The 11,718-nt window shown below is 45.9% G+C and overlaps 1 protein-coding gene across 1 annotated transcript in view; it reads left to right on the top strand.

Annotated features, from left to right (window-relative positions):
- SF3A1 (splicing factor 3a, subunit 1, 120kDa) overlaps positions 1–11,718 on the top strand; it is a 25,672-nt gene that overhangs the window by 2,956 nt on the left and 10,998 nt on the right. Inside the window, exons 2-5 of the mRNA XM_011957694.1 lie at positions 1,173–1,294; positions 7,630–7,837; positions 8,960–9,217; positions 11,278–11,352. Of these exons, the coding sequence (XP_011813084.1) occupies positions 1,173–1,294; positions 7,630–7,837; positions 8,960–9,217; positions 11,278–11,352 (663 nt within the window). The remainder of the gene's footprint in view (positions 1–1,172; positions 1,295–7,629; positions 7,838–8,959; positions 9,218–11,277; positions 11,353–11,718) is intronic.

Raw genomic sequence — 11,718 nt, 5'->3', positions numbered from 1 at the left:
GAGAGAGGAGCCCCAACTTTGTGGCGTAGATGACTGAGTAGCTATTCCTGAGGAAAGAGGTTAGAGATGAAAGTGCCCAGTAGTTAGCTGGACCCAAAGCTGTTCAGTACACAAGAGTGTTCTGGGACATCAGTTTCGGCCAGATTGTATAGAGGCAGGAGGGGAAGTGGAGGACACTGTCAAAACTGAGAAGAGAACCAAGGACAGAATTGGGCGGCGGGAGCGGGGATCTCCAACTTCACAGAGCAGGAAGTGAAATAGGCCAGGAAGGAAACTTGGATGGAATGGTGATCAAGATGGGAAGACAGATAAGAATGGGGTCTAGGAGTTGAGAGTTTTCGTGGAGGAGTGATCATCATTCATGACCAGATAATGGCTGCGGGCAGTGGTTTTTGACTTTGTCGAGGTGGCGGGCGCCTAAAAATGAATGGGGACCAAATGGGAGGCAGGGAAGTGGGATCAGCAAACTGAAGAGAACTCAGGATGTTTAGCTGCCAGAGGATGGGGTGGGAGAAGGCAGTGGCAGAAAGGAACATGGAGGCAGAGGAGAAACTTCATTTTTCTAAGACAAGAGACTTGACCCTATGTTTACTAAAGGGAAGAAGCTGCTGGAGAAAAAACATTGGTACTTATGGCATAGTTAATGCTGAGCATTCCAGTGGAATTTCACAAAACACTTGAGCATCGAGTGTTGGTTGACAGTGGAGTAGAGGCGAAGAGAGAGGGCATTCAGGGCAGAAGAATTTGTCCGCAAATAGTTTCCCATTTCTTTGTTCAGCAAACAGTCATTAAAAATTACATGCCAAGCCCATCGCTGGGTGCGTGGAGTCCAGACATGGCCTGGATTCTGGAACATGGTTTCTCAGAATGTAGTCGGAGTCCCTGCATCTGAATCACCTGGGCATTTGGTAAAAATGCAGATTCCTGGTGTCACTGAGACAGTCCAACTAGAGAGGAGCCAGGGAAGCTGCTGTTTTCCCTGGGTCCCCAGGAGCAGCCCCCACAGGTGCAGTGAACTTAAGAGAACTGCTTTTCTGAAGCAGAGGGTTCTAACCTGAGCGAAGTCTGTGAGTGAAAGTCTACTCTGAATGATATCCTAGAGGAGTGTGATAGTGGAGAACCTGCTCTGAACCAGGAACTTTAAAACCTTATTTCTTTTCCTGTTTTCACAGCCCACAGAAGAAGAAGCATCTTCAAAGGAGGATTCTGCACCTTCTAAGCCAGTTGTGGGGATTATTTACCCTCCTCCAGAGGTCAGAAATATTGTTGACAAGACTGCCAGCTTTGTGGCCAGGTAACAGAGCTACCTGGGTGGGTCAGAGGTGGGTTTCAGCATGAAGAGATTTCAGCACTGAATGAGCACAAAGGTTTTTAAAGAGATATTGTTGGCTTGGGCCTTTTAGTTCATAAAAAACCACAGCATGGCACTGGGGTAGGCAATAGGTAGCACTGGTGTCCCTGACACAGCATAGCAATAGCCAAAGTGAGAATCACACTTCGCCCCGTAGTCACCAGGAGCCTCTGCTTCCAAAACTGGCCTGAGGAAATGCCCAGAAAGCTGCTTCGTGACAGATGGTGTGTGTCTGTACCTGAGCTGCTGGCCTGAGGAAAATCAAAAGGGGAGTTTATTATTCTCATTGTACAAACACCACATTCCAAGAGCCTCAAATGACTCATCTGCAAAATGGAACAAAATGCCATCTCAGAGTTGTGAGGGAGGAGCGAGGTCATGTGGCTGCATGCAGTTCAGTTCCACGCAGGTGCTAGCTGTCTCTTCAGATGGAATGGGAATTGCTCCAGGTTCCTCCTATGTCTCCCCATAGTTCCGTGCAAGTGCTAGCCATCTCCTCAGATGGAATGGGAATTGCTCAGAGTTCCTCCTGTCTCTCCCCGCTATACTTACCCTCACATCCTTAGATGGAATTTTTTTGATGGCCCCTTGACTCCAAAAGTCAATACATCCTCTAGGGTATTTAAGGTATTCCTTTGGCAGCCCTCAGGCCATGTCCAGCCTACAGATGTTTTGTTTGTCCTCACAGTAAGTTTTTCAAAACTCAATTTGTTGCTAGTATTTAAAAATGAGGAGGCCAGGTGCTGTGGCTCTTGCCTGTAATCCTAGCACTTTGGGAGCCCAAAGTGGGACGATAACTTGAGCTCAGGAGTTTGAGACCAGCCTGGGCAACATAGCGAGACCCCGTCTACAAAAAATAAAAAGTTATCTGGCTGTGGTGGTGTGGGCCTGTGGTCCCAGCTACTCAGGAGGCTGAGGCAAGAGGATCAATTGGGCCCAGAAGGTTGAGACTATAGTGAGCTATGCACTCCATCCTGGGTGACAGTGAGACCCTGTCTCAAACCAAAACAAGTAAAAATGAGATTTCACAATCAGTCTGCATTTCTGGACAGCTCCCTCGTGTGTGGAAGCATGCTCCAGGGATCACGTCACTCCCCTGAGGCAGTGTCTCAGTCAGTATACATCATTTAACGGATGTTCCTTCCTTTCCCAACCTAATAAAATTAAAGATTACTTCGGTTAGACTGTTTGTTTTTTTTTTTTTTTAAATGACACGGAGTCTCGCTCTGTTTGCCAGGCTGGAGTGCGGTGGTGCAATCTCAACTCACTGCAACCTCCGCCTCTTGGGTTCAAGTGATTCTCCTGCCTCAGCCTCCCGAGTAGTTGGGACAACAGACGTGCACCACCATGCCCGGGTAATTTTTGTATTTTTGGTAGAGACGTGGTTTCACCATGTTGGCCAGGCTGGTCTCAATCTCTTGACTACATGATCCCCCGACCTGGGCCCCCCAAAGTGCTGGGATTACAGGCATGAGCCATGGCGCCAGCCTACTTTTGTTAGATTTTCATTGCGTCAGCTCTGCAGATTCATCTCATTACATTTCAAGGGCTTTGATTACCCTGAGTATTAGGTTGAAAGCTGCTCTGTGCTTGATGAACATTATGATGATGATTGGGTCATGTCAGATTTAGACAGTGTTTGTTGTGTTTAAGATAAATGTTTAATGACTCTTAGCCGTGTTCATGCTTCCCCTTTTCCCCTGATATTTTAAAAACAGAATATACGAAAAAGGGGAGTTGGGTGAAGAATCACCATATTCTCATTACCAGAATAGTGTCTACCAGCTGTTTTCACTTTTTTCTGTTTCCTTCTGTCTTTGGCATCCTTTTTGATCCTTGTAATATTAGCAAAGATACTTTCACATTCAACTCTGTGTTGTAAGCATTTTTCCATTGTGCTCCATGGTCTTCGTAATGCCCTGTGGCCCTTTATTAAGAGGATGCATCATGTAGAGGTGAAATACTTCCCTTGACTTGGCCACCATTTCTGTATTTTCCTTAGAGGAGGAGGTTTCCAACATTGCTTTTTTAGAGACAGAGTCTCGATCTGACATGCAGGCTGGAGTGCAGTGGCACGATTTTAGCTCACTGCGACCTCGAACTCCTGGGCTCAAGTTATCCTCCCACCTCAGCTTCCTGAGTAGCTAGGACTACAGGTGCCTGCTACCACACCTAGCTAATTTTTTTTTTTTTTTTTTAGTTTTTTTGTAAAGATGGGGGTCTTTCTGTGTGGCTCAGGTTGGTCGTGAACGCCTGGCCTCAAGTGATCCTCATGTTTCACCCACCCAGAGTGTTGGGATTATAGGCATGACCACTGCACCTGGCCTGTTCCCAACATTTCATTTTGGCAAAGTAAGCTGTGGGGAAATCTCTGAGCATTTTCTTTCCCTTTTAGATTGTTTCCTTAGAAGAAAATTCTGTGTGGCTCATTATTGGCTAAAAGAGCATCCTTGAAAGATTTCTTAAACATTTTGCCAAGTAGTTTCCGATAATTTTGTGCCATCTTTTGCTGCTAAAGAAATAAGAGTGCGTCCAAAGTCCCTTTAAACATATATGACCAGGTTAGGTGGCTCACGCCTGTAATCCCAGCACTTTGGGAGGCCAGGGTGGGAGGATCGCATGAACCCAGAATTTGGAGACCAGCCTAGGCAACGTAGTGAGACCCCTGTCTCTATTAAAAAATTAGCTGGGCGTGGTGGCGCATATCTGTAGTTCTAGCCCCTTGGGAGGATCACATGAGCCTGAGAGGTCAAGGCTATGGTCATGGCAGTGTACTCCAGCCTGGGGCGACAGAGCAAGACCCTATCTCAAAAAAAGAAAAAAATCCAAAACCATGCACATCCCTAGATTGATTTTTAGCTATGATGATTGCTTTTGTAGGCGTTTCTAAAATCTGTGAGCCAGTGTGGTGGCTTACACCTGTAATCCCAGCACTTTGAGAAACTGAGGCAGGCAATCACCTGAGGTCAGGAGTTCGAGACCAGCCTGGCCAACATAGTGAAACCTCGTCTCTACTAAAAATACAAAAAATTAGCTGGGTGTGGTGGCGGGCACCTGTAGTCTCAGCTACTTGGAAGGCTGAGGCAGGAGAATTGCTTCAACCCGGGAGGCAGAGGTTACAATGAGCCAAGATGGTGCCACTACACTCCAGCCTGGGTGACAGAATGAGACTCCGCCTCAAAAGTAAATAAACAGCTGGGCGCGGTGGCTCAAGCCTGTAATCCCAGCACTTTGGGAGGCCAAGACGGGTGGATCACGAGGTCAGGAGATCGAGACCATCCTAGCTAACACGGTGAAACCCCGTCTCTACTAAAAAATACAAAAAAAAACTAGCCGGGCGACGTGGCGGGCGCCTGTAGTCCCAGCTACTCGGGAGGCTGAGGCAGGAGAATGGTGTGAACCCAGGAGGCGGAGCTTGCAGTGAGCTGAGATCCGGCCACTGCACTCCAGCCTGGGCGGCAGAGCGAGACTCCGTCTCAAAAAAAAAAAAAAAAAGTAAATAAACAAAATCTGTGAACTTATGGTTTACATTGCAACAAAGAGACAGACCAATATCCTAGTTAAAGCAGACGTGCAGAACTCTGTGCTTCACTTCTCCTAGGTTCATGTGTATTTATGGAGCAAGCAGTAGAAATCCACAACTGAGCAGTTTTCCAAAAGTTTTTTCACTAGGTTAGGCCTTTCGTTTCCTGCATGTTCCTGCAAGAAACTGAAGTGGAAATTACCCTTAAAAAGTCTCAGCAGCTGGGTTGAGTCAGAATCATGTTTTTTTCTGTTGAAATCTATTCCTTCTGGTGGAGAGTATGATTCTAAAATTAATGTTAAGCTAATTTAAAGCAACAGAATAGTTTGGAATGAACATGCCAAGCCTTCTCATTGTTTTATCTTTCAGATTGTTCCCAGATGGGGTAAAGTTATGGCCTAGGCAGTGGTACAGGAGACAACCAGGGCCCCCTTTTCCAGGAGCCCTTTGTCTGCCCGAGGCATTTGCTGGGTATAGTGGCCTAGTTGAGCAGGATTTAAGTGTGCATTCACCTTCATTCTTATGTGTGGTTTGCATTATTTAAGGAGTAGGGAGAATTTTTTTTCCAAAGCATGAGGTTCCAGTTAGACTAATGTACTGTCAAATTGAGACCTCATGATGTTAGTCATATGGCAGGGTATGACCAGGACTTGCTGAGGAGCCAGCCTGGGTGTTGATCACTAGTGTGGCACACATTGCTGTACTGCTTGATCTGGGGTACAGTACTGCGTCTCTCTTAAAATTAAAAAAAACTTTTTTTTTAAGAGATGAAATTTCATTTTGTTGTCCAGGCTTGGATATGATCTTCTGGACTCAAGTGATCCTCTCACCTCAGCCTCCTGAGTAGCTGGGACTACAAGTGTGCACCACTGTGCCAGGCTCCCACCCCCTCTTAAACTCACAGGCCAGGGATATGAAAGTCAGAAGAGAGTGGAGCCGGCTGGCTGGCACCAGATAGATGCTGGGGCCATGCCTTGATGTGTTTGGGGCAGTTCTAAGTACAAGGTTCTCACCAGAGGAGCAATGGAAGGCCCCATAGACGATGTTTATGGAACAACCCCTCCTAGCCCCTTTCATTTGCAGGCCACTGTACGATTTGAAAAGACTTTAAGGGCTGGGTTCAGTGGCTCACACCTGTAATTTTGTCACTTTGGGAGACCAAGGTGGGTGTATCACTTGAGTGCAGGAATTCGAGACCAGCCTGAGCAACATGGTGAAATGCCATCTCTACAAAATATAAAACAGATTAGCTGGGCATGGTGGTGCATGCCTGTAGTCCCAGCTGCTCAGGAGGGTGAGGTGGGAGGATCCCTTGAGCCCAGGAGGTGGAGGTTGCAGTGAGCTGAGATTGTACTACTGCACTCCAACCTGGGTAACAGAGTGAGACCCTGTCTCTAAAACAAAAAGAAGACTTTGGCATCTCCTCAATAATGTTTCAAGGTAGAAAGGGAAACTGGTGTTAGCTGCTTTTTACACGTGGGGAAATGGAATCAAAGAGTAGTTTGGTAACTTGCTCTGGGTCAGAGTGAGTCGGTAGTGAGCCTGCAACTTGAATGTGTTCATATCTTGTGTCTTTAAGGTCCGTGGATTTTCTGACTGACACAGATGTTGTATGTAGGTGTGGCACTTTGAAGTATTACTGTTCGGACATTTTAAAAATCAGGGTTCCCTAAATATCATTACAGGGACATTTTTTCATTATCCTGAGGTTTTGAAGGCTTGCTGGGGACATGGGGCATATCTGGGGAACCATCCCAAGTACAGACAGTGGTTGGAGACCTCCCTGCTGATCTTACCACACCCCTGTCATCTGAAGGTGCCTTATACAGCTGGACGAGGCTGAGTCCTTGCTGAGCATGTTTCCTGTGTGGGCCTCACTATTATAATTGGGGTGGTTTTAGGCAGTACTTGGACAAGGCATTAAACCAATTAATTTGGGTTTTTTTGTTTTTGTTTCTTAAAACAAAAACAAAAGACAGGATCTCACTCTGTTTTCCAGGCTGGAGTACAGTGATACGATTCTAGCTCACTGCAGCCTCAGACTCCTGGGCACAAGTGATCCTCCCACCTCAGCCTCCTGAGTAGCTGGGACTAGAGGCACAAGCCACCATGCCCAGCTAATTTATTTTTAAAATTGTTTGTAGAGTTAGGGTCTTTTCTTGTTGCCCAGGCTCAAATCAACTAAATTTTCATGTCTTTCAGTCTTTCTCGTTACTCAGAGGACAAAGTCTAGGTTTGGTGCTCATGTACCTTTTACACCTCTCCAGCACTTGCTACCCCTTTGAACTAAGAGAACTAGTCTCAGCAAACTTCCAGCTAAACTTTGACAGTATTACTTTGTTTTCATCATATTCACTTTTGGCTACCTTTTGTTGGTAAAGGCATACTGATTTTTTAAAATTTGAAGTAGTAATGTGTATTGTCCATTTTAAATAGATTTTTTTTAAAGTAAATTTTATTAAAAGAAATGAGCGACAACCTAGGTGATTTTGGAAATGGCAGAACTGGAAAAGGAGCTAAGGAATGACTGGGTTCAGGGAGACCCCATGGTAGAGGCGGCCTGGTTCGAGCTGAGTGAGGCACATGGCACTGATCGCCAATGCCAGGAGGCTGGAGGAGGACATCTGCTGTGCTGAGGGCTGGACTGGTTTGAGCAGTGGGTGGTGGCAAAAAGGACGTTCCAATGGGCAGTGTTCTAGATCTCAGCAGGCACAAGGGATGTGGCGTTTATTCTTGCTGTTTTTTCTCCCTCTAGAAATGGGCCTGAATTTGAAGCTAGGATCCGGCAGAACGAGATCAACAACCCCAAGTTCAACTTTCTGAACCCCAATGACCCTTACCATGCCTATTACCGCCACAAGGTCAGCGAGTTCAAGGAGGGGAAGGCTCAGGAGCCGTCAGCCGCCATCCCCAAGGTCATGCAGCAGCAGCAGCAGGCCACCCAGCAGCAGCTGCCCCAGAAGGTTTGGAGCCCAGTGCCCCCTTCACTTACGCAGGGCTTGAGAGGGAAGCAGGGATATGGATTGGGGGTACACAATTAACTCCAAACTTCACAACCACCCAGGGAGAGAAGTGAGGTTGTTATCCCCATCTCTCAGAGGCAGACTGAGACCCAGACAGCAAAGTACTGATGTTAGTTGGCATTTCCCAAGCACTCCTTGTCAAACTCTGCGCTTAAAACTTCAGGAGTCTTGTCTCATTGACCCCTCACAGAGGCTGTATGAGGAATCTGACAGTCGGGGGAAGTGTGATTTATTCAAGGCCTTGCTCAGAGTGTGAGGGCAGTGCCATGATGGGTGAAGGACTTCCTAGTTGGCTGTGCTGAAGGATGTAATGTGGCCTGTGGGCTCCTCCTTATTCTATCCCTTCCCTTCTGTCTCTTCTTCCCAGGACCCCTCTATCTGGCCTCCCCTAATACCACTTCCTTGTACTGAGGCCCAGCACTAGGGACTATTAGGGTTATGAATGAAGAGAGAGGCTGACATGTTATTCCTCCAGTCCAGACCTGCCTTCTGTACTCCTGAACCATGGTGGAAAAGGCAGCTCCTCGTTTTGCAGTGTGATATAAAGGTTGAGGTCAGATTCTAAGACCTTACATTGCAGTGTACTACTCCTAGACCCTCAGGCTACCTCAGTTGTTTCATCTATAAAGAAGATTCACAGTACCTGTTCTACCTCACGATTCATGCGGAGGTCATGGAAACATTTTGTACAGTGGGGTTTTCTGCACACACGTAGGCCTTCTGCACTTCCGTCACTCTTGGATGGGATTTAATAAACCATATTCCTGTTGGATCTTCTGTCACCCAGTTTTGGCCCTCAATTTCAAGTCAGGAATAGAGGTACAGAGGGGAATGGTTCTCACTCAGAGTCATTCAGGGAGTTGAGACCATAGTTGGCTGGGAAATCAATGCTCTTGTGATTTTTAGAATTCTCTCACACCAATTGCTAGTGGTGTGTGCATAATTAACAGAAGTCTAGAGGTTCACAGCATCTTGTTGAGGGGTGTATACCAATGTCCCCTCCCCTCCCCTGGAGCCTATTCACTCCTGTGCCTCTTGCCTCATACTCCCTTTGCATCTTAGGTCCAAGCCCAAGTAATCCAAGAGACCATCGTGCCCAAAGAGCCTCCTCCTGAGTTTGAGTTTATTGCTGATCCCCCCTCCATCTCAGCCTTCGACCTGGATGTGGTGAAACTGACGGCTCAGTTTGTGGCCAGGAATGGGCGCCAGTTTCTGACCCAGCTGATGCAGAAAGAGCAGCGCAACTACCAGTTTGACTTTCTCCGCCCACAGCACAGCCTCTTCAACTACTTCACGAAGCTAGTGGAGCAGTACACCAAGGTGCCTGGGTAGGATGGGGCTGGGGTCCTGGGCCCAGGAAAGGAAAACATCTTACCCTTGGAAGAACTGTGTCCACTCACTGTCTACAAGGACATCGCTTCTCCATGGGGCCTTTGAGCAAATGTTTTGAATCCCAGTTTAATGTAAAACCTTGATTTCTATTCAGTTATTTATTTCAGTGCAACACAGACTGCTTGTTTCTAAAGAGAAGGGAAGTACATGCTTGCTAACTACCATTAGGCGATTGCCTGCTATGTGACAAGGCCAAGTGGTGCTTGCTGCTTTTAAGTACATTTCCATTTTCAGTTGCCTAGTAAGGCCCTGAGAAGAAGTCAGCCTTTAACAGTTGCCTCCTTTTACCTAATTTAGTCCTCACAAGAAGCCATGAGGTGTTTTCCCCCCGTCTTTCAGAAGCAGAAATGGGCTCAGAAAGGTGAAGTCACGTACTCAAGGTCTATCAGCTAGTAAGTAGCTATGCTGAGATTTAAACCACATTTGACCGTAAAACTTTGGTTCTTCAGCTTATAAAGTGCCTTAATTTGGAAATAGCATTTAAATAGGCATTGAGAGATGCTTTGATGTGATATAAGTCAGTATAACTAACATCACTAAGAAATTATGTGTGCAGCATCTTCTCATTTAATCTCCAGTAGCCTATAAGGTAGCCACTCTTACTATGTTCACTTTACAGAAGAGAAAACAGGTGCAGTGAAGTTAACATGGCCAGGGTCACATAGCTAGGAGGTGGCAGGGCTGGGGCTTGAGCTCTGGCATTTTTACTCCAGACCCTAAGAGCTCAGTTATCATGTGACAGAGCTGCAATCAAGAATCTAGACAAGTCAGTTCTGGCATTTAAAAAATAATTAGATTATTAATGTATTGCAAAGTGTGCTGGTATAGCTTTACCTGTGGCACATTTTTCTTGCTACACATATCATGGAGGTTGTTTTCCTTCCGTTTTCAGTGGGATACATCTGTTCTTCATATCCAGAAACAACACCTCAAAGATCTGACTTGAAAGGACTTGAGAATTTCCTAACTTTACTCACTTTTAAATATATAATTAGAAATAATTGTAAAAATGTGTGTGTTTAAAAAATGACCAAATCCAGAAGCTAGTATGGTAGCTTAAATAACAATCATTGAAGGCCCAAGGCCAAGAGTTACTATAAATATGCAATATCAATTTTAAAGGAGCCCTGGATTAATTTCTCCCAGTGGACTGCTTCCAGGGTTAAAGGTCCCAGATCACTTTTTATTCTATTACTTTCCTGTTTTTTCTTCTTCAGAACTTGGGTATTGGCATTTACCACTGTAACTTGAGGGTACTGGTGTCTGTTTCTAGCCATGGAAGACTGAGCAGATAGATTCTTGGGCTAAACATATAAGGAGGGACTGGGATAGGGCTGAGCCACTTTGCCAGTGGCAGTAGAAGCTTTTTGGGCCCTTTAGAACAAAGGCAACATTTGTTCTCTCAGTAAATATTCATTGTCAGACATTAGTCAGGGGACTGGAGATGTAATCGTGAACAAAAAAAAATCCCTGTCTTGATGGAGTTTCTAGTCTAGTGAGGAGGAGTCAGGTGCATTGTTAGTGTCTGTCACATGGTGCTAAATACTATGGAGAGAGAGAAAGCAGGGGGCAGAAATAGAGGGAGGTGGGGCAGGTAGACTGCGGTTCTGAATAGGATAGTCAGGGGAGACCTGTGTAGTGTTTTCGAAAGGATAAGAGCAGGTCAGTCTCATGAAAGCAGCCATCTCGTACTGACCATGTTCTGGGTAATCTGCTAGTGCTTTGCATGCTTTCCTGCTAATCCTTGAAGCAGCCTTTTTAAGTTCATGGTGCCAACTTTGAGTGGTGGTGCCATTATTTTGGAGAAGGAAATCAAGTTACTGAGGTTAAGTAACTTGCCCAAAGTCCCACAGCCAAGTGGAGCCGGGATTGGGACACAGAATCCCATGCTTCCTCGTTTCCTGTGCTTTATCACAGGCCCAGGAAGGCTGCCTCTTTGTACCGCACTGTAAAGCACTGACAGTTGCTTTAACTCTTCTGTATTTCAGATCTTGATTCCACCCAAAGGTTTATTTTCAAAGCTCAAGAAAGAGGCTGAAAACCCCCGAGAAGTTTTAGATCAGGTAAACTGAATAGGATTTCTTGCAATCAGTTACTGATGTTGGGTTCTGTTTTATGTTTGAAAACAGTCTCTGAGGCAGGACCTTGTTATGTTGCAGTCACAGGAATGGTGTGAGAAAAGGCTTTGTTAGATACAAAGGCCAAAGAAACCTGGAGTCCAGATGCTTCCCAACATACCACAACTTTCTGCTTTGCTCTCAGCCTCAATATGTCTCCCTCTTTTCCACTCTAGCTAGAAGGCAGAAGGCCAGCTGCCAAGCAGATCAGAGGGTGGAGGTTTCATTCTGTCCGAACTCTGCGCCTGGGTGGAACCCGGGGCAAATGCCATGTTTCTTTTTTTTTTTTTTTTTTGAGCGGGGTCTCGCTCT

Source organism: Colobus angolensis, unplaced genomic scaffold, assembly GCF_000951035.1.
Source record: "Colobus angolensis palliatus isolate OR3802 unplaced genomic scaffold, Cang.pa_1.0 Scaffold448, whole genome shotgun sequence".
Lineage (NCBI taxonomy): Eukaryota > Metazoa > Chordata > Mammalia > Primates > Cercopithecidae > Colobus > Colobus angolensis.
Note: the sequence above shows the minus strand (reverse complement) of the source record. Positions and strands in the feature narration are given on the sequence as shown.